The following is a 27,141-nucleotide window of genomic DNA, read 5'->3' on the forward strand; positions in this document are numbered from 1 at the left end:
GCACTAAAAGGCCTTAATTCTTGAGAAAAAGTGTGCCAGTGTTCCTCTGAGAGCCCTGAGGTCAATGAAGCAAGTAGATAGTGAACACATTATGCCTGAAGGAAGAAAAGGGAAAGTCTTCTCGCTGATTTTTGGGGGAGTGGGTGCATCTTAGCCAATTCATGGAGGGATTAGGAAGGCAGAGGACTGTTAAGTATGGGTTTTTCATTTGCCAAGCCATAAACACGGAGCTCAGTCTGGATGCCGGCAGCAAGTTCTATATAGAAATGTTCTCGGCAGACAGTTCATAGAAGAGGCAGATCCCTTAAATGTCCTTAATCAGCCCAGTTTGACAGGAGGAGCTGCACAATGTCACAATCCATTTACATTGCTTCAAGTAGAGAAAGAGGACTTCAAACATAATCTGATCTGAGTAGACATACTGACCGAACACCTGCAGAAAGGCTGTTCCTTTATAGCATGTCATCATAGGTACACTATATTATTTTCTTGTACTTGACATTGCCAGTATTGATTAGCTGCCCACTGTGCTCTTGGGGTGACATGTCCAAATGTTTGTAAAGCTGACATGTTGTCCACAGTGCTGAAAGCAGACTCTCATGTTTCTGGAATCTGACTCCATAAAATACATCAAAGGTCAAGTCATGACCCAAAACACAAACTGTATAAAGATACTGCTGCTGCAAACTGACTACACACTACTGTATATGCGTATTCAAACTGGATCATAGATTATACCATTGACAGGGTTTGTATTGCTTTCAATGTGATTATTGCTTTTATTCTTTTATTTATATTGATAATTTTGAATCTTCTGTCCTCTTGTTTTAACTTATTCTTAATTTAGTTATATTTGGTCTTACTGCCTGGTGTTGCCTTCTGGGTATCCTCTTTGTTTTCAAATGGGCTATACAGACAAAGTTCTTATTCTCAAAAAGATGTAAAAGTTTTGGCATTTTTTTTCTGGAACGATCAAATACCTGCAAAACCATTCACATTCCCATCAGTCTAAACAACATTTACTCGGCCAAGGAACGTGGTGGAGTTATGTGATGAGCAGCATACGTTTGTTCTTCCGTCTGTTAGTCTGTCTGTGTGCAACATTACTCAAAAACAGACTTACGGATTTGGATGAAATTCTCAGGGAGGGTTAGAAATAACACAAGGACCACCTGATTAGATTTTGACAGTGGTGCTGCTTATAGTCTGGATCCACAGATTTGTTAAAGATTTCTGTATCATTGTGAGATAGCGGCATGGCGTCACTATAACTATAACAACAAGTGAACACTACATCAGTTGCCTGCTGATGATGACATGATTGCGATCCTACTACAAATCCACCGCTGCTGACTGTCGGAAATCATACAACAACTGAGCAGCCTTGGAGGAGTACTGCGTTCTTTGAGTACTTTTCTTCTTACTGTTTAGTGTTAAATAGCAAATATGAGCATTGTGACATGCTATAAGATCATCAGGTAGTGGGCCACATACAATCATATGTTCATTACAGTAGAGACCACATATTCTCTGCAATCAGGTGGGAAAATATAACAGTTTTGGCAATTGGTGAAAATGAGATGGAAAATATTGGCATAACAGATATTGGCAAAAATTCTGTACCGTGGCCCCTATGTATTATTGTTTCAGATATTCCTCTTACTTTGTTTGTCATATCCACTGTTCTAAATGTACCACCATGTATTTTCCTTGATCAGCTTCATATGTACAACTACTGCTATTATATATAAGATCCTACCGAAAAATGATGGTAATTATCCTTCAGTTGTTTCATAACCTAAAAATAGAAATGGCATTTTATGGTCTGGAACCACAAAATGGCAAAACTTGTATGAAGTCAACAGCAAAATTAATAAAACAACTAAAAAGCTCCTTGGGTTACTGCATAAAAGCAAGTCAAGGGTAATTCTGGACTTGCTTTTAGTGATGTGAAACATGCTAATGACTAAACACATAAAGAAAAGGTAATCATCCAGTAAGTCCACACCTGCTGCTCCTCTACTTCTTCAATATTACTTTCTAACTGACTGTATATATAAACATATCTCAAGGCATGTCAGTGATGATATCTGACCTTTGGGTTGATGACCAGGTAGGTGACCACTTTATGCTCTTTGAGGTAGGAATCTCTGCTCTGTCCGTCTCCAGGCTCCACCTTGTACGAGCCTTTCAAATGCTCCAACGTCACTGAAGAGATGTGGACCCTCCTGGAGACGAGTATTTGAACAGACAATGAGAGGTAAAGCACTTGTGTCACTGACATTTCTATGAAACATGTTTATTTTCCAGCTTCACAACTCCAGTAACTTGCAATAGAGCTTTGTGTCCCTTGCAAAGAGAGACGGAAGGAGTTGGCAATATGTTTTTTCAGGGGCCATATTTTTCAGATAGCTTTCAGCAGATGCCAAACCATTAGCAGCCCAGTGAGACAATGCTGTGGCACTAGAGAGCTTATTTTCAGAGCAGCATACACATAACCACCAGCCAATTTCCCAAGCTTGTTACAGTGCTCGGATGGCAGACCTAATGGCCACATAACAAATGTAGAGCTGCTTGGTCAAATGAGGTAGCGATAATTGACTGAAATGCTCACAACAGGCAGAATTAGGACAGACATATATCATGTTCCTCGTCCCTCTGCAAACACATGCATTTCCTGATGTACAGCATCTTAGCATTTCAGCAGGGAAGGTTTACTGTGTGCCAGCCACACAATGCCTACAAGGGTTTCCAAAGTCGCACTGCAACAGCAGTAGTATCAACTTAAGCATTCTTTAAAGTGTTAGTTATTCTTGCCTTACCCGGGTACACCTCCAGCCTCCATGTGATTCGCAAGTGTTACGTCATGCGACCACACATCGTACTGCCACTTCCGGAGGCCGATCACACCACAGAGGACATTTCCAGAATGGACGCCCACACGCATGTTGATATCGACTCCGGTGGCATCTCGGACCTTCCTGTGGGGCAGACAGAGTAAACTCTAAAGGAGAAGCACTTATTTGCTTTCTTTCCAAAAGTGAGATAAGAAGGTGAATATCATTTGTAGAGTTGAGTACACATCTGAGGCCTGTACTATGAAGTTCAGCATATCCAGGATAACTGTTATCTCCCTACGCCTAACAACTGCCATTAGGCTAAGCAGTCACATGAGGTAAATGCAAACTTTTATAGCACCCTTTAACCTTCGCTTGGTTGCATAAAGTGCTTTACAATGTTTTTCCTACTGACCCATTCATACATAAATGATGGTAGAACTGCCAGGGAAGGTGATGCCAGCTGACTTGAGTTTTACCATCATGGACTGCAATGCACATTTCAGCACATGGAGGGGCCGGGGGGTGAAATCGGCAGCCTTGTGACAAGTGGAAAATCTGTTCAATCACTTAAGCCGCCCATAGACTGAAGCTGGTTATCACCCCAGTAAGTCAACCCAAGATTTCTGAACTTAGCTATGAGTGTGTAAGCAAAGAAGGGGTTGGCACCACATGACCAATGGCGAACATGGATAGTTGTAGAGTCGCATAGTTTTCACAATAAGAATAAACTATAGCTGCTGCAGCCAAAGTAGGATAGAAAGGTGCCAAGTGTTAAATGGTCTCGGGGGCAAGTGAAGACCAATTTTGAAAACATCATTCAAACTAGTAAGTAGGCTTTCTGAAAATCAGTTCAACAAGTACAAGGCTTTAGTGCTTTATACGTCTATGTTTAGGAAATATAAGGCTGCACAAAGAAATACACACAGATAGCATGGCTTTGAACTTTCTTGCAGTCAGTTGGGGAAAAGGAAGAAAGGAATTCCTGCCACTGAGAGTCTATATGTCTCATTTCATTTTGCAAGAACTGATTAGTCAGTAAGTGTTCTTATATGTGTGGATCTGTGCACTGCAGCAGGTTAGCTATAGAGGATAAGCACCACATTGATATAACCCGGGAAGAAGTGAACCACTGTCATCACTCTGAAAGTCCAGGATTAAACCTGAAGTTACCTCACTAACCCCAAATCCCTCCACATAGTACAGGCCTCTGGAGATAGGATGTGGTGGAAGCAAGTGGAAGCAGCTGGGTTAGTCTTCAAAAGGTGAAAAACACACCTCTTAAGATCAAAAACTCATCAGATTGTGTGTGCCCTTGACTGAGTGTTCCCTCCATAATTTAATTCTGGTTGGTTGGAAAATCCTCTGACAGCAGTGATATCCAGACTCTGCTTCATCGTGTCACAGGTGGATGACACCGGGGGGCATCTTTAATCTGATTGTGATTAAAGTACAGCGCTGGCAAGCCAACATACTGGTCTATTAAACTTGGTGTGTGTCCATGCATTAGTGAAAGACACAGAGAGCAGAGGAAGGGAGGGGACCAGGCTAGCAAAGAATATTTTCTCATTTGTTTGCATTTTTATTTGTTCATTCGGGAGGCTTATCATATTGTATTCACATTGTGTTTACTTTAGAGTTCAAACAGAGCTGGAATCAAGTCTGGCATTCCCTCTGCTCAATCTGTTTGACAGGCGTGTGTTTGTTTGTGTTTGTGTTTCCATTTAAGTGTGTATGTGTGTCTGTATGTGTGTGTGAGAGAGAGATAGAGAGGGAAAGAGAAAGAAAGGGAGGCAGAGATCTGGTATTTTACTTGATGGCCTCACACATATCCAGGCCCATCTTCACGCAATTCCTGGCGTGGTGAGGCAGCGACTCAGGCAGACCAGACACGCAGTAATAACAGTCTCCCAGGATCTTGATTCGCATACACTCATTTTCCTAAAAGAGAGGAAAAAAAGAGAAAGAAGCAAGGTGCATTTACAATCAATCTCAATAATTTGCCCAAGATTATCAGTATCTTTAGTAATGGTAAACTACTGTGTTTGTTCCTCACCTCCACCTAGTCCTCATGCAAACACAGTCCCATCTATCAAGCCTGAAATCATACACCCACACACAACACATTAGCTCTTATTCCACATGTGGGATGTGTAACAGCTCATCGTTGGACTGGGTTTATATAACGGCAGCTTCGTCAGAAGGGAGGACAGAGCTGCTGGACACGAAGCTGATAGCGCCTGACTCAGCTGTTTAGACCCATATAACCGAGTACCCATGAGACCGTGAGATACACTCTGACCAGCCCACACACACTCAGCGCTCCGGTAAGGTACGGCAGGAAGGCCGACAGAGGCCGCAGGACAGAAAAAATGTATTTTAAGGCCGTGCTTCAAATGATCGAAGACAAGACACACATTCTTCTCTCATCTTCGCTGCTTTGTAATTAACCCATTTAATTTGATGAATCAGTTCAGACTTCAGATAACACTAGCTGAAAGCACTACATGTGAACCCACACAAATTGTTTTTGTCGTCAACATCCATTATTTTCTCCATTAAATCCAAATTATTTCTTGATTGAAATGCCACATGGTACCTTAAAACAACAAGGGCTAGCATCATAGGGTTCTTAATGGGTATAATGGTTCAATTCCTGGCGGCTTTATAAATTGAAGGTTTAATGATGCATTTTTTCATGGTTTATAGGGTTATTACTGGTTTATTTATCCAATATCCATTAAATAAAATAAAATCTTACAGGGCCTCAAAAGACCTCGAGGTGATAAAACCTTAAACTTGAAAATAAAAGGCAGGGTTGATTTAGTTTAACAGACAAACAAATTCTTGTCTTTAAATATTTGATTGTACTCAAAACTGTATTTTGTGGTTGTACTGTAATAGACTGGTTTAGGTGTTTTCAATATTTTGCGTGCCTCATTTGGGGGGTATAAAGACCACATAGTAAAGGAAACTGCAATTCAATACATGGATTTTTTTTTAGAGGAAAACTGATTATTTTTCCACACAGAATGGATTTCCTTGGACTGGAAAAAGAGATAATTGTGGACGCCATGGTTCTGTTGACTTTATCAGACCATGATAAAGCTTGCATGAGAGTCAGCACCTTCAAGTCCGAGGCCATGGTTCTCTGCTGGAAACCAGTTGATTGCTCTCTCTGGGTTGGGGAAGGTGCTGCCCCAAGCAAAGGACTTTAGGTATCTCAGGATCTTGTTCACGAGTGACGAGAAAATGGAAAGTGAGATGGACAGGTGATACAACTTCAGCAGAAATATGGGCATTGAACCAGACTGTCATGGTGAAAAAGGCGCTAAGCTGGAAGGTGAACATCTTGATTTACCAGTCAAATCTATGTGGTTATAAGCTCTGAGTAGTAGCAGAAAGAATGAGATCACAGGTACAGGCAGCTGAAATGAGTTTCCTCCATAGGATGGCCAGGCTCAGCCTGAGACACAGGGTGAGGATTTTGGACAGGAAGCTTGAGTAAAGTCGCTGCATCTTCACATTGAAAGGAGCCAGGTGAGGTGGTTTAGATATCTCATTAAGATGCCTCTTGGGCAACTTCCTTTGGAGGTTTGATGGGAGTAGACCCCGTGGTAGACAAAGAATACCTAGGGAGATTATATATCTCATCTGGCCTGGGAAAGCCTCAGGATCTCCAAGGAGGAACTTCAAAGTCTTGCTGGGGGAGAGATGTCTGGAATGAGCTGCTTCACCTGCTGCCTTTCTGGCCCCGATAAGCGCAAGAAAATGAATGGAGGGAAAGAAATGAATATTGCTGTAAAGTGTGTTTTATGGAATGAGATCATTTTCTTTTCAACCCTTTCATCCATTTCTTCTATGACTGTTTTCACCTCAAACATACAGAGTGTCTTTGTGCATATATACACATGAAGTTGGGCTTTTAATTACTTACCTTTGCAATCTGGTCAAATTTGCCAAAAAGTTCATTCAGCATGTGCACCAGTTCACCTGGAGAGCAGTCACTGGCCAGCCTGGTGAAGCCCACAATGTCTGCATAGAGAATACTGCAGAACAAAACATGAGAAACAACCAATAACACAATTAGTATAGTTGTACTGAGAAGCACAGCCATTCACTAATGTAGCAACACAATTCATTGCACATCTACACTAGTCCGTATTGTCCAGTGTTAGGTGAGGCAGATTGCTATCTATCATTGGTGGACGTTCTATTAGTACAGCAACATGGATATGGAGCATCTCAATAGGGTGCACTTAATGTGACTGCTTTGATTCATGCAGTATTGTTCTTCACAAACCCATTGAATTCTTGATGAACACTTGTATGGTGGTGACTACTGAATGATGGGGTAGCACAAAGAATATTGTGTTACAGACAGAAGCCTTTGGATTCCTACTTAGGAAACTACAACTTGAACTAATGCGATATATACAGTGTTAATGAGCTAATTTCTATTTCTAGATTGGATTATCTGTATTTCCCAGCACTCTGGTGTTGTGTATGTTCTCTTCTATTTACTCACAGATGGCAGTTCGTTAGCTACACCTAGCTATGCAACAGTCTGTTACAACACCACTCTACAACCTGTTTCATTGATCCAACTGTAAGACTGCTTGGAAGGCTGTAGTTTGTGGTGCTGTTGAATTACGTTGTATCATACTGTGTTTTTTGGCATTTTCAGATAGTGCAGTAGAGAAATGTGGGGAAAGAGAGCAGTAGAACAACGGACAGCAAAAGTCAAGCTGACTTTAGCCCATGTTGGGTGCACCCTGACCACTCAGCCATCAAGTCACCAACACTTCAGGTGTTTAGATTGATATTCATCACACATCGACAGGAAACTGTTGCTGCTCACACTAAATATGCTTTGATTTGGGTTTTTTTTACATTTTGTATGAAGTTAATTTAGAAATAAAAACTAGCCATGGTATTAGTTTGAAAGCATCCTCTTCTACTTTACTTTTAGTATGCTTGAACTTGAACTTTGCAGTAAGTATCTTTTCAAGGAATAGATGAAATAACCCTAACCAATGCCTCTGTATTGCTGCTGAAAAGGCTTTTAATATTAGTTTACATTGGTATAATGATTGGTCTTAAAAGTCGGCGTGACATCACATACAATAATACCTGATCACAGAATGACAGTGCTAAGTGACACAACATAAAGTTCTAACATTACAATTGTTAAACTTAAAGAAATGCAAAAACAAATCTTCACCATTCCATTTGATTCCAGTTACTTTTGTAATAGGATGTAATTATGCACCAAAATTACTAGGAAAGAATTCTATTCTCCTTTTGCCCTTTTGAAAAATGCAAATGTTGTTAGCATCCCGTTCTGCCAATTGTGTAAAGTTAAAATGGGACACTGCTCTCATTTTGATGGCAAAATGTTTTTGAGGATCACAAAATATATGCTGTGCTCAAAGAAATCTAATTTCTGAATTGGATCAGATGTAATTTCAGCTTGTTGGAACTAAAATAAGAAGAGACAGACAGCTTGCCTGATGAGAAAGACTTACCACACCAATAAAAGCTGCAGATACCCATTTGTAGCTATTTTATTTCATCTCATTATATCAGTATAATCATTAAAATAAATGTTAGGTATATGAGTATTTTTAAGTGACTGAAAAGCCAAGTATTTGTGGTGGCCAACATGGTAGTAGTGTCTGTAAAAAAGTGTCTCTGGACATATTGTGTTTGAGATGGAGTCATCAATTCAGGGTTGGATTTTTCTTAATTTTTTAATATTTATAGAATGAAATTATATTTGGAGCTCAGGTACTGGAAAAAAAATGCCTTAAATGTTTCCAGAATAAAAAAAATCTGAAAGTATGCCATCTTACCAAAAGTCACTCCTGAGAACTTGAGGTCACCCAATATGGTATTTTTCCAGGCGAAACCCGATCACAATAAAATAAACAATTCAATAAAAATGAAAAATTTGATTAAAACGAAACACTGAAACTCCAAGTTCATGTATGTTTTTGAGTGTTTAATTAAAAGCAATTGTTTCAGCATTTATCCTTCAGTGCTAATACGCATATTACTTGTGATGTGTTACCAGTCAAATAGTGTGGTGATGGGACATTGCTCAAGACACAGAGTGGTGAATACAGGTAGAGAGTGTGGGGTAATATTTTATGAGTTTGATATGCTTTTTAGTAAAAGATGATATAATTATGGCAAATGCTATTAAAACTGAAGAATAGAGTCAAGACGTGTATGAACTACATAATGATGAAGGTTCTAGCAATGACTGATGTTTTGATGATTGGTGTGTGTCTGTGGAGGACACACACAAACACACACACACACACACACACACACACACACACACACACACACACACACACACACACACACACACACACACACACACAACCTGTAACTGTGGTGTGAAGATGCATGCTTTGTAGAAAATGATATGTGGAGTACTCAAAATATAATTGTGTAAACTTAAAGCAATATAACATTTAAACGAGGTGTATCTGAGACATAGCAATACATAAAGGTATAATATGTATGAAATCTGTCTCAAAATAATAGGGCAAAGTCTGAACATGTCTGGGCATGTTCTCTGTAAAAGATGACCTAATGATAACTTAATGCGCACGTCTTCTGTAAAGTGATCTAGGAGTGAAATATGATAACCTGATGTCATGATCTGATCAATAGATTTAGAAAAGTATAATGGTGTCAAAACTAACTGTCACTGCTATCATACGCCCTATAGGTGTGGAAAAATGACCAACGATGCACAGCTCACTATCTTCAGTTTTTTCTTGGGTGTGTTAATCACTGCTGAGAACTACTCCTGGATTTTTGTCAACAATAAATCCTGCTGCCTCCGAATGCTGACTTGTCTTGGTGATGTTTTTGAAGATCTTTGACGTTTGAACACGGTCAAGTCTCAGACTCTGGCCCTTGATTTGTGACTAAGATTCATTTATTTTATGGGGAATCAGTAGAAAAAATAAATAATGCCAATAATTGGAACATTTTTTAATATTGGATTCAATAACCAGTTGAGTCTTACTGAAAATCTTTGTACTATAAATTTAACAGAGGACTGCAAATTATTAGAACCTGTGTAAAATGTCATTCAGACTTGCAGCACAAGAAACTACATCCTCAAAAGTACAGTTTAATCAACGCATTTTGTGGTTGTTGTCTTAGTTGTATTAGGGTAAGCTAGCTGTACCTAATACACTGTTAACTGAGTGTATATTTTGCATTTCAGATTTACATTTTTACATTTCCATTTTTCAGTAAAATGACAAGTACCCAATGTTTCTCCAAGTATATGACCATTTCCTAAAGAAAATGAGCGGTATAGAGTCCAGTCACACTCATTATTACAGCTGGAGAACTGACAGGAGAGGCAGTAGCTGTAGAGGAAGATCCCAGTTAAAACCACATCGCCACCTGTCCTTGGGTGTCTGCTCTTTGTTCTGGACAGATTGCCCCTCTTCTCCCCCCTCACTGCAAGCCAGACCATGTGAGAATTTGTTATTATTGGAAGGATAATAGGCAGATCAACATGAGGACACACACATGCACACATTCAGCCACACACTGAGTCTCACTAAATGAGACACAGTGATGCTTCTCCTGTGAAGCTCCATCATGACAGATTTTTAGAGGACATTCGATGGAGAGGCTCTCATGGTAAGACTGGATTTGTGTGCTTTGCTCTATAACTATAACCCCCACAGTATAGAGGAGAACAGAGGACATGGGCTCCTCTTCATTTGGCAAAGTGACCTCAGAGTACAATGGATGTGGATTAACTCTGGATTGAATTTGGCCATAGCTATGAAAAGGAACAAGAAGATGGGATGTAGAGAAGATGGCGAGAAAGGAAGGGAGAGACGAGGAGGCGCTGAAATAAAGGGAAATTATAGAGGATGGGAAGAGCACTGAGTATAGGAGCCATCCAAATGTAAGAGCAGGTAGACAGGGGAGGACAAAAGAAGAGGAGGGATGCGTAGTGATGAAGGGGAGGACGGGAAGGAACAGGACCAATCAAGCACGGAGATGAGAGCAGAAAATAATAACCTTTATTATGTGGAGGCAAAGCTAGGGGAGAAGGAGCCTTACCTGACATTGGTGTGCCGCTGCACGTAGAGGTTGTGGAAGTTGTTGGTGCTCTCAGTTCGACCAGAGTTTGGTCCCTGCAGCCTCTGGATGATCTCAGCTTTCATTACTCTGGCTATATGAGCAGGCAGTAAGGATAACAGTAAACGCTCCTAGAGCAGGAAGAAAGGGGAGATGGGGATCAAAGCCAGGCAAGGCAGGCGGTAATTAGACTTGCATGTTAACAGTGAATAATGCTGGCAAGTTCAAACACAAACTTTGCTAAACCTGTGGGATCCCTGGCTTTCTGAGCTACCGTGTTGAGGCAATATTCTGTTTAGATTAATTTATCAAGAAAACAAAAGATTAAACAATTTTTGAGACAGATTGGATAATTTTTTGAGTCGGAAATTTAAGAAATTGAGAGAGATGCTGCCATTACTCCTCATTACTCAGGATACAGGTAAATATTCTTCACCCAGGTGTATATATGTATGTCTGTAAGCTATACGAATAACTGTCTTAGAAACTGTGAAATAGAGCACAGGCTGTTATGGAGTGCCACACTCTCTGAGCACCAGTCTAGTTAGTTTCAACAGCATCAGTAAAACAGCATTTCACTCAATGATGTTTAAGGAAAATCAAGTCTTTTACACTCTTAACGGGTCCGTATTGTGTTTTTATGTGCTACACGACACATCATGAGCCAAATAAGCAATCAAGGCCATGCCTGAGCATTTCCTTCTTGTACCTGCAGTGTATCAATGACAAACACCAAGACCTCTGGGGTTTTATACACAGCAAACCTAAGGAACCAGTCCTGTTAACTTGCAGAGTGGGTATTTCTGTATCATTATTCCTCCTGTATGTATGGCTGAATTACTCCAGTATCACAACTTGTCATTCTATAGTGTAGAGTTGTCTTACAGTGTTTGAGCTATAGTGAGAGGGGAGAAATGCCTGGAGGCAGAGGCAGGGAATTCATATATTCTACCTTCTAGACTAGACAACTGTGTAGAGTTTAATTAAAGCAAGAAGCTTTATTTTCATGGAAAAAAAAACTTTCAAATATTTAATTTTGATAAGCAAAAATTAATTTTTAAGGGTTTAATCAAAGGGACTTTCCAATGAATTACATGCATGACAAACAGGGGGTTGGATGAACTAGTCCATTATATGACTAATTGGAATATTAGATCATAAACTATTTTGCAGGATTAGTACACTGAAATATACAGATTAACAGCTTTCATTACCACAAGGTTCACATTCACATTCTATTCTATTTTTACATCCCCTTAATGATGACAACTTAATGATGTTTCATTGGGGCTAATTTTTCAGCTCTGAGCACAGGAAGCCAAAGTGAAGCACAGAAGACCGACTCAGGCAGATTTTCAAAAGTGCAGCTTGCCAGGGGAAAGCAATGGAGCAAGTTCTGTAAATTTTTAGACTGCTTATGATTCTACGCTTATTAATAGGTGATGAAGGTGAAAATGAAAGGAAATGTCTAAGACCTATTTTCGTAGCGTCATTTATTTTACTGGTTTACTCAATGTGCGTCACCGATTTCCACTTCAATTTGTCATTTCTCCTTCATCCTCTAACAGAAGTGTGGTGCAAACTAGTTGCTTTCCGTTTAAGGTGGTAAATAGACATATGACTCAGTGAGTAAGAGATGCAGCGTGTGAACACTGCACAGCTACATTTGCAGGAATGCCCCAGAAAAAGAAGGTGGCGGTGGCTGAAATGCAGTGAGCCGGCTGCTGGCAGTGGATCTCTCTGTCTGATTTTTATACGCTACATTGTTGTTGCACAAAGCTCAGTGTACACAGAAGTCTTTGCTGCTTGACTCTGAGATTCTGAAGCTGAGTGTGATGTTTGCCGGTGATGTTTTGGAAAGCTGACATATGTGCCGTTCTCAAGTTTCATTATAAATGTTCAGGTCTAAGAAAAATGGAAAACCAGAGATGCAAGATCCATCAGTCATAGCTGTTATGCAACCATGTAACTTTTTGCTGTAATTCAGCACCATACACATCGGTTGGAGGGCTGTTTGAGGGTGATTTTGGTGTGTGTGTGCGAGCGTGTGGGCATGTGTGTGGGTGTGTGTGCATGTTAGAGAGAGTGAATAGCTGCCTGAGGGGGTGTGACTCATAAATGCAGCTCACAGCAGAGAGGGTCATTACATTGTTCACACACCACGGGCTCATTTCCTAAAACACAGCAGCAAATTAAGTAGAGAAAAGGCTTGGAGGGGGGTGCACTAAAAATAGAAACCCACACCTCCTGCTCTTATTTACTTATTCAGCACTGAAGCAATACGAACAGTCTACTGTGAGCATGCAGAGAGGGTATAATAGCCTGAAGAGATGTAGTGTTATTAATCATGTGTTTGATTAATGAACTAATGTGAACTGCATTAGTTTTTCTCAGTCACTTTGGTACATTTCTCAAATCATCCTCTACATTTGCAAAACAGTAAGTGCATTTGTCAAAACAATTCATACAAACAGCAAAACACCATGGATTACCTGCAAAAGTCAGTCTCGTGCTCAAAATCCTTAGTTCATCTCTCAAAAGTAAATATCTGTGTCAGTGAACATGTCAGTGCCATCAGAATGACAAGTCCTTGTGTCACTGTGTGGATAAGACAGTCAGATTGCTTAGTCATGTTGTCATTATAACAGTGGACTCTGGAGGGATGTTCTGATGTAAAATATGGCTAAAATTTTGGTGACAATTATTGTTTGCTTTATGTCATTGTATTTGTCATTGTAATTAGGCAAATTTCACAGATTGTATATCTGATGGTTGAACAAAAATAAAATAATATTCTGATATGTCATAGCCTAACAATTACTGAGAAAAAAAAACAGTAATCAATAAAGAAGAGGTCTTAGTTTGACACACAATATCAGAATTGTAATATCTGTTGTTACCAGACCAAAATGCTGTGTACGCACAATTCCCTTTGTTAGAGAAAGTCAAGATTCACCTGGGAACAATTTTACTAATTCAGGACAGATTTAGAAAAAAAAAAAGTCTAATGGAAATGTATAGAAATATCCTTGACATATTATGATGCATATAAAGACTTATGCGATGAACTAATGCCTAAATGTTGTGGGGGATGAGACTATTCAACAGAGACCCACTATAATACATTTTGATCAACATGACATAAGCAATTGATAATGTAGGAAACAGCAGCGAATTGTACAGAATCATTTGCATGGATGTACCAAAGCATTTGCAACTTGTTCAAAGAAATGAGAAACTGCTTTTTTGATGTGCACAAGTGACACGATAATGTGAAGATTGAACAAGTAGTTTTGAGAATTTCAATTCTGATCTGGGAAATATACCAAAGCGACTGAGAAAAACTGTAAGCAGTCGAATGAGAACTGGCATTATTTAGTTTGAAGTGGCATGTGTGCATCCTCACACACTGCAAAAGACTCACACATGAGAAACTGGTGCAGAGAAACATATAGGTTTAACTTAGAAATGTAAGATTGTTGGACCCACCTGTAGAACAAGTCACTACAATAACAAATAACAATGAATGAATCTATCATATAAATCCAGAAGTTGTAATATTTTTACAACTGTATTTCAACATTAGTAATGAAATTAGCTTCAATTGAATTTTTTTCCCTTGTTTAAATCACAGTGAATCTCTGCTGAGTGAACCACCAGTTATTAATGTCTAATTTAATATGTCATTTCCCTGGTTGGAAAGAATGGCTAATGTCAAGGCAAAGTCGCTAATGTCAAGCAAATGTCACTGCATAATGCCACTTTAGACATGACTGACTTACCAACTCCTCATCCCTGACAAAACTGAGAAGTGACATATTTTGACAATAAAAGAATAATTAAATTTGGGGACAAGTAACTCTAAGCGAGCAGTAAGAATAACAAGAAGAAGCTGCAGCCAGGCCAGCGGTTGTGTAAAGTTTCACACCTGTGCTTTGAGATCACTACTGAGCTCACTGCTATCACACTAATGTTTAGAAGAATAGAGTTTAGAGAATAATGTTCATCGTGTTCACCATTTTAATGTATTGTGTTAGCATGATAACATTTGCTGTTTAGCGCTAGACACAACAATGTAAATGTCATAGGTTTTGCAGGTTTATAATTTTGACTTGATGATGGCACAAGATGAGAAACTGCGCATCTAACAAACTCTAACAATCCATCCAAAAGATACTGAGACCTTTAACTCTGGGCCAAAGTAGTGAACCAATGGACTCACGACACTCCATGACATTGACATGGAAAAGACAAAAATGATTGTATTGTAAAAATATGAGTTTCAGTCCACAGCAACTGTATTAAAGCCTCAACACCAACTGTTAGGATCATATACCACACGCATCCTGACGGTTTGGTTTCTTAAAAGCGTGGCTGCATGAGGTGTGTATCTACAATCAGTGCACAGTGGATGATGGCCAACGCATCTCCAGTTTGGAGAAGCAAACAGGAGGACCTGCATGGAAGCTACGAGATGAACTCGTGTGGACAGGGTCAGTAGCAAAATGTATTTCGGTCACCGAAAAAATGGCTCAGCTCAAATAAAAAAATCACCAAAGTGTATGCTATATTTAGAGTGTTTCAGACAACTATTTATAAATGGATTCTGAAGCAGCTGCATCACTATATGATCTCCTTAAAGCCACCAGAGTCTGTTGACAAAAACAGTAATTTTATGTCATAGAATATGGGAGTTGCTGATCTACCACAGTGTGACTCTGAATGGTTAAACATGTAATTTTGGAGTTACTAGTTAGTTAGATCTGAAGCAATGTGTTAAAACTTTAAAGTCATACAGCAGCAAAGTCAGACAATAGCAACAGACTACTGTGTTTTGGGAAGTAAAAGTCCCGTTTTTGTCTACGGAGTATAGTGGTTTTGAAGAAAGCGATGTAACTGCTTCAGTGCCTCATCGTAAAGAGCTGTCTGACTGCAAGGTAAAGGAAGACATATTCAAAATACACTTAAATTGATTGAGATTTACAATACTACAATACAATACACACTTGTCCGAACTCGGGGCAGACTGAGCATAATCACTGACCATTGATAGTTATCTTATACGATTTCACGTCAAAGAAACCAAACTCTCCCTTTAAGACTTCATGTACTCATTATTTGAAATCTGGCTCTCTCATATCGTGTACCTGTTGGTGCTTTTCAAACTCTAGTTTGATGGGCGACTTGATGCAGTTGCAGGTGTCTTGATAGGTCTGTTTGAGTGCCAGGTCCATCAGGTGCTTGTGGTACGCTCCGGCCAGGTTACCGCACATGAAGATGATTACATTGGCTAGGATCTGCCACATAGAAGACGTGCACACACATACATACAAAGAACAACCCATTAAAAGAGCGTTCGGAAGTGACGCATGTTCCAGATATGAAACTGTAATTTTCCCCTATACGACCATCCACTTAAGCCTATACTATTACCTTGTAAAACCAGGCAAGAGCACACAGTTCCACAGTGCTTTCCACCCTTATGTCAACCTCAAGCTCTTTAAAATGTGGACCTGCATATCAATAGGTTGTCCTTGGTGCCGTATCCAAGGGCAATGAGTGTCTTAGAGCATGGTTTATTGTTGGTGTACTTTTCCACTGTGCATGTGTGTGAGAGAGAAGAGAGACTGTAGTGATTAGAGCGCTATCAGTGTGTTTACTTTGATGGTTGATTAGAAGAAGTCAGTGTGTGTGTGTGTGTGTGTGTGTGTGTGTGTGTGTGTGTGTGTGTCAGCCTCAGAAGTAAACGAATGAGATGCAAAATAAATTCTACTTTACGTCGTGTGTTATTTGGCATGTTTCTCCATTTTCATTGAGGTTTACAGGTTGCATTTTTATCTTATTCATCCGCGGTGAGCCTTTGTTTGCATTACTGTATCAAGAGTCCACTCAGTTAGAGCCAGTTTTTAAGAGCTGCTCCGTGAGTGCATTAAAAGGTAGTTCATGTTACTCTGGAGGCTCTGCTGAATGGGCAGTGTCACAACAACACAGGATAGGTTCACTCTTTTACAACGCAGACTTTATTAAAATGTTGTACCTCATCATTTTTAATCATGCACGGAACAACCTTATAAAATTGAGAAGCTAACCCATGTGTCTTCACTAATAGTGCAAAAGTGCAATTATTAAGGCGTTCAGACGACTGCAACGGGGAGCTCAGAGCAGAGTCTTCTCAGATACACCTGCAGCAGAGGCAGGAAGTGGTGTAAAATGTATATTTCAATAGTCTGGTTAACCTGTATGTCAAAAGGTCTAAGGCGGGACAAATATCTGTCTTACCTGCCAGATGAGAGGTTCCAGTTCTGCAACAGTGGAGGTCAGACAGATGCTGAGGGTGACAGTGTGTGAGAAACAGGTGATGCCGCTGGCGATAATGGCCCCTCTCATGGAGAAGGGCAGCATGGTGTAAACAACAAACACAATGAAGAGGAAGAAGGACACCTGGAAACACAAAACAAGAAGATGTTGACAGTTGAAGGTGCGACTTTGTCTATAATTATGCAGATCTGTTTTCTCTGACCTCATTTATGTCTATATATAGTGCCTATAAGAATTCACCCCCTTGGAAGTTCTTCCCTTTAATTGCTTTGTAAACATAGATTCATGATCAACATAATTTGAGTTTTTAGACAAGAATTTACAGAAAATAACTTTCATGTCAAAGTGAAAGCACTCATAGTCAAATATATAAAAATGTAAAGTAAATGATTGCATAGCTGTGTGTGTGTGTGTATAACAGAGTATTTAATAATTTATCTACTCTTTCAGAGAAGGGAAAAAACCTGCATCAGATATTCATCTACTTTACAGAACTGAAAGCACAGTTGTATATTTACTGAATCGAAGTCTGCAGTGCTGCCAAAAATTGCAACAGTAGTTCCCAGATAAATATTACAATCTCACCAGAGATTTATGTTCTGTTTTCCATCTTTGTCTACTGTTTGTCTAAATACAGAACACAGCTGAGTGGGTTGCCAGCTTCTTTGCACAAAGACCCAATGATAAACTGCTGATTCTGTGATAAATTACTAGAAAAGAGTGGGCTGCTCACTTAGTTTTATAGGAATCTTGTGATAAACTGAGATGACAACAAGAATACAGCATATTGGATCATCACAAAGTACTTCCTTACACATGGTAATGAAACAGTAGTTGAAAATATTTCTAAGGGAGTTCACTGCCTGTTTACTGGGACAAGTTCACTCTATTTCCAGGTTTCCATCAAATCTTGAAAGTGTGTTTCTGTGTGGTGTGCATGTATACTGATGTGTGTTTCTCACATCACGTTGCTCAGTGATACCTTGTGCCTTCACCTCCTGCCTCGTCCCTGTCCACTTCCCCTGCTGTCAGTCCACCCCTTCCTGTTATGGGGACTGTGGTGGCGACCAGCAGGATCAGGTCATAGTTTCAACTGGGACGCCAGATGAACTCTGACCTTCCTGCCTGTCTGTTTATTTCCTGTGTCTTTCAGGTTCAGAGAGTTGGTCGTGGCAAACAGGAATCGACTGAGAGTGACAGCTTTGAAGAAACAATTTCCCTGAAAAAAAAGCTGACAGTTCTTCGACTTTAATGTGTCTCTCATGGGATTCGACAGATAAACTTTAAATAACACGAGATTTTAAATACACGTTGTCCTACATTTCCCACTGCCTTTGAAAAAGTACAAGTTGGTAAGAGGCTACTTACATCAATAATGTGGATATTATTTGCAGTGACAGTCACTTGGTGACGCATTACAAAGATATTATTACTTCTATCACTGACACGTGGTGCTTCTTCAAGCAAAATCAACACTAGAACACTGGATACAAGTGATTGTTTGGTTGACCGAGTTTTTCTAAAAGAAGACCTAAGAACACAAAGAGGTGTTTTGTGTAGGCTTAGACGTTCTGTTGCTAAGGGAACCAACAAAGAGAAGGATGCTGACGTCGTGGCAGATGTGGTGATTTGAAGGTCCTGTATATATTTGCCGTAACCTTCAACTTCTGACCCTGAACTTCCACCTCCGAACAAAAACGAGAGCGGCTGGAGTGTGTGACGTCCAGTCTGTTTGGGTGGCTGGAAGGAATTGAGAATGGCAGTTCAATTTCAGGTGCGTCACCTGCTTCTGTCTGCCACGCAAGCAGCCAGACACACTCCATCTCCACCGCACTCCAGCCTGAATCCTAATACAGCCTCAAACACTTCGAGATGGGAGCTGCACCCATCATCTCACTTCAACTCCTTCGATTACTTTTCTCTCTCTGTCTTGTTCTGAGCGCACAACTCTCCTCTGTGTTTCAGACAAAAGCGGCACACGCTTACTTGCTTTCCACGCAAATACACACAGATGCACAAATGTGTATGCTTGAAGACTTAAATCAAAAATGTTTTGCTCTCCGCTCACTTTAGCATTTATGAGCCTAAGCAGCTCTGTTACATTTTCAGAAGCAAGCACCCAGGTTTTTTTTTGGCTGGGGGAGTGGGTGGGGTGGGGTTGTTTGGTTATTTTTCTTTGCAAGTATGTACACACACACACACACACACACACACACACACACACACACACACACACACAGACACACACACACACACACACACACACACACACACACAGACACACACACACACACACACACACACACACACACACACACGCACACACACTCAGGTAAGTGTGTCCTGATTCTGGGGTACCAGGTGTGACAGCCATGTTCAATCTGCCTTCAGGAAAGTGCTGCGGCCTTCAGTGAAATCAAATGAAGCCCAGACTAGCGGGGTAATGCAGCTAGACGGGGGCAGACATGGCTTGTGCTGCGTGTCTACAAGATATTTTTTGTGTGTGCGCAGAAAGAGGGTGAGCAGGTGAGCAGCATGGGAGGAGGGGTGGAGGGGTTAAAAATGAATGGCCGAAGAGAGAACCAGCCTATCTCAACTTCTCTTTTTTCTGGCCTCCGCTCACCTTTTCTCTCCCTTTTGCCAGGCCCTCACTGTTATTAGCTCTGTATGCTCCATCAGACATGCTGTTCTCTCAGTAATCACAATCAATCCAACCCACTGAGAGCCGACTGCAGTTCCAACTGTTCTCTTTTCACCGGATTTCTGCTCTCCGGCAAGTTTCTTTCTTGCTTGCTTGCTTTTTCATTCTTTTCAGGAGGACAGAAAAACAAAGGTGCAGACAGACAGACAGACAGACAGACAGACAGACAGACAGACAGACAGACAGACAGACAGACAGACAGACAGACAGACAGACAGACAGACAGACAGACAGATAGATAGATAGATAGATAGATAGATACATAGATACATAGATAGATGTGTAAGTGGAAGAGTCATGGGAGCAGAATAGAGTGATTAATAATGCAGAATGATTATGCTCTCACAGGTGGCTGATGATAAAAATATCTCTCCCCCAAAGGAGGGAAGGAAGGTAAGAGAGGGGAAATTTGGGCATGGTGGGGTGAGGTGGCGAATGGATGGCAGTGTCTTAACAAGAGAAAAGGAGGCAGGTGGAGAAGCTGAGGGAGAAAAATGGGATTTGATGAATGGGGGGAGACAGGACGCAAGCATGAGAAAATAGGATTCCTGAAATGGAGAGAGAGTAGGAGCCTGGCACGGAAAACTAATGTGTCTGTCTGATGATCTGCTCACCTCCAGCTTTCATCAGGCCTAATTAACACCTGGAATTAATCCTGCACTCACACACACACACAATCATGTATGCATATAAAAAGACACGTCTAAACTGACAGACAGATGTGCGTCACATACTGAACACACACACACACGTGTATTCAGTCCCAGAAAAACTCATGAATGCTCATGCACGTGTCAGAAGGTGGGTTAATTATGAGGTCTGACGATTCTCAGTTCAGTGTTCTCACATATTCATTTACTGTTTACGTCAAAGTGTGCTTTACCAGACAGAGTTTAATGAAAAGAAGCAACTGCTTGCATTCTGCAGGGTCTGGAATTTTTAGTTGTTGACTAAAAATGAGGGCAGCTCAGTCTATTGCTAGACTGGACCTTTAAATTACTACTGCTGTGATTTAAACTTGACTGTTTATGTTTTTAGTTGAGTAATATTTGTTTCACTCCAACATGTATGGCACACAGTACACTAAACCATCTTACCTTTTCAGTTATATGTAAGAGTACCCTGGCTTTCAAGACGGATTTCTCCAAATCTTAAAGTGATGTGAACTGGGCTATAGGAAGAGATACTTTATTTATAGAGTTATAGAGAAATACAACAACAAAGGTATACTAACTAAATTATCCCTTAAAGACTCATTTTGAATAGTATCAGCCATTTCAAAATTGAATCTGACAAATTGTGCATCATTTGAAAGCACAAAGTCTCATGATTCAAATGGTGTAAACTATTTAAAGATAGTGATACCACAGTTAATTTCTTTGAGTGTGTGTGAACACAGCAAAATGGCAGTTCTGTCATATGGCACAGATTTGTCAAATCACTGAGCTATTAAATTATTTTCACTTTAAGTAGTGTGTTTATCTGCCCTGTTGTCATCTGCAAACATGTGTATGTACCATTTACTGGGTTATGCAGCTTAAGACTTTTAGTCTTATGATAATGATGAATGAGTTTTTAACACAGCTTTATAGGATTCTCCCTTGAAATTAAGTGAGTAGGCAACATTTAAAAGTCATCTAATGTTAGTTATTTTGTTAAATCATTACAGATGCTAAAACATGCTATACATTGAAAAAAGATGCCTCATTTGTCATCTGCCGTGAAAAGTAAAGGATCCATTTTTCTTGGTAAATCAGCAACTGCTCTCATTACTAACTGTATACACTACCGTTCAAAAGTTTGGGGTCACTTAGAAATCACCTTATTTTTTGAAAGAAAATCATGTTTTTCAATGAAAATAAAATTAAATGAATCAGAAATACAGTCTAGACATTGTTAATGTGGTAAATGACTATTCTAGCTGGAAATGTCTGATTCTTAATGGAATATCTCCATAGGGGTACAGAGGAACATTTCCAGCAACCATCACTCCTGTGTTCTAATGCTACATTGTGTTAGCTAATGGTGTTGAAAGGCTAATTGATGATTAGAAAATCCTTGTGCAATTATGTTAGCACATGAATGAAAGTATGAGTTTTCATGGAAAACATGAATTTGCCTGAGTGACCCCAAACTGTTGAACGGTGGTGTATGTGTCATGGGAGATGAACTCTATGCAAGAACTCTTGTATATTTACAACTAGATGTACATATGCAGAAATGTGCATAAGAACACAGGCTCATAGTCTGTATGTCTTGCAGACACACTTGCTTACTCATCTTAACAAACACACACAAACGCGGAAAAAAACCCACACAGATTTATCTACCTGGTCCCAGGGGCTGAGTCTGCCTCCGGAGAACATGAACAGGTAACCCATGGTGACCAGACAGGCCCATATAAGGAGAGAGAAGAGGCGGAGCATCCGCTTGAAGACGGACTCAATGCAGACAAGGATGAAGATGGACAGGAAGAGGAAAAGAGCAGTGGGCACTGTGATCAGGAACGCCAAATGGTCCTCTGTATTCTGCAGTGAGAGAGAGAAGGAGGGATAAAGAACAGAAAAAAGTTTATACAATTTGAGGTGGAGTGAGATTAGTGGAGTTGAACATATTCACACTCTGATTTCCAGTGCGTTCCTGTTTATCTATTCATTATTCCTCACACAAATAAACAGTTTGTAATAATACACTCTCCACTGATGTCTCGCTACTCAAAAAGTCATTTACTCTGACTAATGCGAGACCACAGCACCATGTAGAGGCCTCCTAAATACCTACCAGACACACATGGATGAAGTCTGAAAACGTTTTAAATACTTAATTCTCCTAAATCCTAAATCTCTAAAAATCCATTAACCTTAAATCCAACACACAAGTCAAAGTAACAAAAACACGTGCTTACTTTTAAAGAATACATTTTTGTGTCCTCAAAAGGATGGAGGTTCTACACAACACACACATAAACAGATGAACAGACGGCATACAGACCGGCAGGCAGACAGTCTGAGCCCAGAGAATGTGCTACAGCATCACTTCCACGCTCACACTGTCAAAGTCAGCATTTAGAAACTGTCAAAACACACACACACACACACACACACACACACACACACACACACACACACACACACACACACACACAGAGTCTGTCTCTTTACCTCAGACCAGACCTTCGTCACCCACCTTCTCCGATATCAGTTCACCCCGACTGTCATTTATACAACACCAGAAGTTGTAGACAACAAAAACTGTCCACCCTAACAGGTCAGTTATGTTTAAAATCTGGCTGTAGTTTGTCTTACACAGCTTTATTTCTCATACAGAGCCTGTACAACGTATTCACACCCCTTGGAAGTTATTAGGGCTGGCCTGAATAGCAGTTTCTGAGCTCTGGATATTCAGCCCTGATTAATGATGAATATATATATATATATATATATATATATATATATATATATATATATATATATATATATATATATATATATATATATTTTTTTTTTTTTATTTTATTTTTTTTTTTTTTTTTAATTTTTTTTTTTTTTTTTTTTTTAAATTTTTTTTTTTTTTTTTTATTTTGAGATCCGAATGTTCGGATCTTAAAACAAATATATTTGTATACCACCATCATGACCGAATATTCGAATATTTGGGTCCAGCCCTCAAGTTTTCCACTTTTATTGCTTTTCAGTACTGAATCTCGGTCAGTATAACTTGGCTTTAGTCATGAGAATTTACAATAAGGATGTTTTCATGTCAAAGAGGAAACAGTTTTACAAAGTAATGTCGGTTACTTCTACAAAATAGAATGTAAAATAAGTGACTGCATAAGCATTCACCTCCCTCAAACTGATAATTAGTATATGAGCCTTGCTTACCTGGACACTGCCAATCTTACTCCATTCTTCTTTGTTCTTCTTGTAAAAAGGCTAGAACTCTGTCAGGTTGCATGGGGATCATGACTGAACATCCCTTTTCAAGTTCGGCCACAAATTCTCAATTGAACTGAGGTCTGGGCTCTGACTCAGCCACTCCAGAATATCCACCTTGCTGTCTTTAAACTATTTCTCTGTCACTTAGGCTGTATGCTTCGAGTCATTGTCTTACTGAAAAACAAATCTTCTCTTGCATACTGCATCAGGATGTCCACCAGGATTTCTCTATACTTTGCTGCATTCACTTGAGCCTCTGCCTTTACAAGTCTTGCAAGAAGCATACCATTATTATGATGCTGCCACCACCATGCTTCACAGTGGGGACGGTGTATTTGCGATGATGTGCAGTGTTTAGCGTCTTGCCAACCATCTAGTCTGATGTCCAAAAAGCTGCATTTAGGTCCCAACAGACCAAAGGACCTTCTAGCTGAATTCAGGGTCTCTCAACTGCCTTCTGGCAAACTCTAGTAGCGATTTAATACAAGCTTGTTTCAATAGTGGCTTTTCTCTTTGCCACTCTCACATGCAGAAAAGGTAACACTTGTAGTATGCACAGTCTCTCTCATCTCAGCAGCTGAAGCTTGTAACTCCTTCAGAGGAGTCATAGGTGTCTTGGTGGCCTCCCTCACTAGTCTCTGTCTTGCACAGTCACTCAGTTTATGAGGACGGCCTGCAGATATGGATCAGATTTACACATCTCTGACCTTTAATTTCTTAATGATGAATTTAGTGATGTAATGTAAGGGATGTTCAGTGACTTGGAAATTTTCCTGCATCCATCATCTGACTTATGCTTTTCAATGACCCTTTCACAGAGTTGCTAGGAATGTACTTCTGTCTTCATGGTGTATAGTCAGTAGTACTGATTCACTAGTGACCGGACCTTCTAGTTGTAGATGTTTTTATACTACAATCACTTGAGACAAAATTACTGCACTCAGATACTCTTCAATAGCTAGGTTTTTCAATCTATAGGTGGTAAATACCTATGCAATCCTTTATTCTACATTTTACATGCATACAATGACTATAACTGACATTACTTTGTGAAAATCAGTTTTCACCTTGACGTGAAAGAGTATTTTTTGTAAATTCTCGTCCTAAAAAAAGCTAAATTATATTGACCATGATTCAGTATTATGAAGCAATGATAGGTGGAAACTTCCAAAGGGGGAAAATACTTTTTATATGCTCTGTATCTTTGAGCCACTCTCTACTTTGTTCTGCCTTAAGAATATATTGACTCTTCTTGCTTGAAAATCAAATCAAGTGCAAAACAGCTCATATATCCTTCGGATTTTTTCAGTTGGTTCAAGAATAATGGCTTCACACCAGACAAAATGACTCCTCAAAACTTTTTTCCAAATAATAAACCAAAGTTTGTGCAGTTGTCTAGTTAAATGGATCTTTGTGATAAATTATTCCTATTAACAGAAGGAGATTATAGTACCCTTAGCTCAGCCTTAATCCAATGTTTCTGCAGGATTCACCAAATTAAATTGAAGATTTCTTGAGAACACATAAAATACTGGATTTAACAATAATCCCTCGTACTATAATTAATGAATCCCTCTCCAGTCGTTGATTAAACCCCGAAAAACTCAACTCTATGTATCAGTTACATATAATAAACCCCCAAAACCACCAAAAGCTTGAGCACACCAGCTCCCCTATGACTCTCAAACACTATATAAATAATCTATGCCACACAATGGCGAATTCCAGTAATGGAGAATGTCTGCCATACTTGTTTGGACCAAAAACTGATTCTAATGCAATATAATGATACAGAAAGCTGACAGGATTGTTTCCTGAAGTTTGTTACACATGAAATCCCAGAAGTCTGATTGTTTCTAAATAAGAGACTGTCAAAGGTAAGTTGCAGTGCACAATTCTCCTTATTTTGCTCATGACTTGCACCAGAGTGGGCCTTTTTTAACTTGACCTGGATTTAGATAAGTGGTAGAAAGTTTTACAAAAAATGCAAATTGAGTTCATTCAAAGCTTAAAGTTTTCCAATTTCACCCATTATGACTTTTCTGGCTGCTGAACCTAGAAGGAAAGATGGAAGTGTCTGCAATAGCTCTGATGGTGCTCAGTTCAAGTCCACAAAAAGGATGGAACAGCTTCTTTCGACTCAATCTACTGTCACTGCAAATCTCCCTTTTAGTTTACAGGAGTCTATCATCTCCTGGCAGCCTGCAATCACCTTCAACTACAATTTATAACTAATGTTAGAATGGATTTTAGTGCTTTTTAGGATTCAGGTCAGGGTGCAAATAAGTACTCTCTACCTCCTTTTGCACTCTACAGAATGTTTAAATTATGGAACAGAAGCAAAATCCACATCATTTGCCCAAAGAGCAGGCTGTGAACACACACACAGCCTCCACACACTGAGCACACCTTCACAGACTTCATCCTATACTTGACACCCACATAACCCATTTTAAGTTATTCCAGTCGAGTCATGATTACACTGACAGGTCCAGCAGCTGTAAATGTTAAATTAGCAAGCACCAGTGTGATTACATGTCACCGACTTTACAGTAAAATGAACATGAGTGTGGGCACAGAAATGTGTTTGATTCTCTCCACATGCATTTCACTGAAGCAGTTTATACGTAACAGAATAAAAAGATGTCACAGGCTCAACCTTGAATCTGTGGATGATTTGACAGTTTATTGACTCCAGCTGCTTGTTGAAAATAGCAGAAGCTATTTGGGCCGAGCAAATGCAGGATAAGAGTATTTTGCTGTGTATTAATGTAGCAGCGTGATGGAGCAGAGGTAGTATGAGTCAGGCTCTGGCGAAGGGATCCCAAGGGATCTGGCTGCTGACGCCACAGCAGCTATACAGTCTGCCTGAAGCATACACTGAATCCCAATGAGAATGCAATCAAGACTGCAAACTCACCAAAGGGACGCATCAGTGACAAGGACATTCCTTCACCATCAAAACATAGCCTGCAAAACGCTTGCACACATACATGCACACATAAATCAGAGGAGCTGCTACCTCACTACCATGCACAGTTCACTGGAGCAGCCTTTCACTTATTTGTAGTAAGTAAAAAAAAAAAGAAGCATCTGTAGTTTGCACAATTCTGACTGTAGGCCTTCTAATCCTGTTAAAACCCTTTTGAATCCATTTAAAGCCATTTCCCTTGACATGGCATAGAGAGAGGGCATTGTGCTCGCCTGCTTTATTGAACTG

At 39.8% G+C, this 27,141-nt stretch overlaps 1 protein-coding gene across 3 annotated transcripts in view; it reads right to left on the reverse strand.

The window, feature by feature from the left end:
- The window catches only part of adcy2b (adenylate cyclase 2b (brain)), a 59,979-nt gene that overhangs the window by 27,927 nt on the left and 4,911 nt on the right, over positions 1-27,141 (reverse strand). For 2 of the 3 annotated variants that reach the window (XM_055018130.1, XM_055018129.1), the window contains exons 2-9: positions 22,317-22,514; positions 17,247-17,408; positions 16,115-16,264; positions 10,950-11,098; positions 6,775-6,886; positions 4,651-4,778; positions 2,823-2,981; positions 2,096-2,228 (exon numbers count right to left, since the gene is read on the reverse strand). In XM_055018130.1, coding sequence (XP_054874105.1) covers positions 2,096-2,228; positions 2,823-2,981; positions 4,651-4,778; positions 6,775-6,886; positions 10,950-11,098; positions 16,115-16,264; positions 17,247-17,408; positions 22,317-22,514 — 1,191 coding nt within the window. The other variant, XM_035943837.2, reaches the window with a different exon arrangement.

Source organism: Amphiprion ocellaris, chromosome 15 (genome assembly GCF_022539595.1).
Source record: "Amphiprion ocellaris isolate individual 3 ecotype Okinawa chromosome 15, ASM2253959v1, whole genome shotgun sequence".
Lineage (NCBI taxonomy): Eukaryota > Metazoa > Chordata > Actinopteri > Pomacentridae > Amphiprion > Amphiprion ocellaris.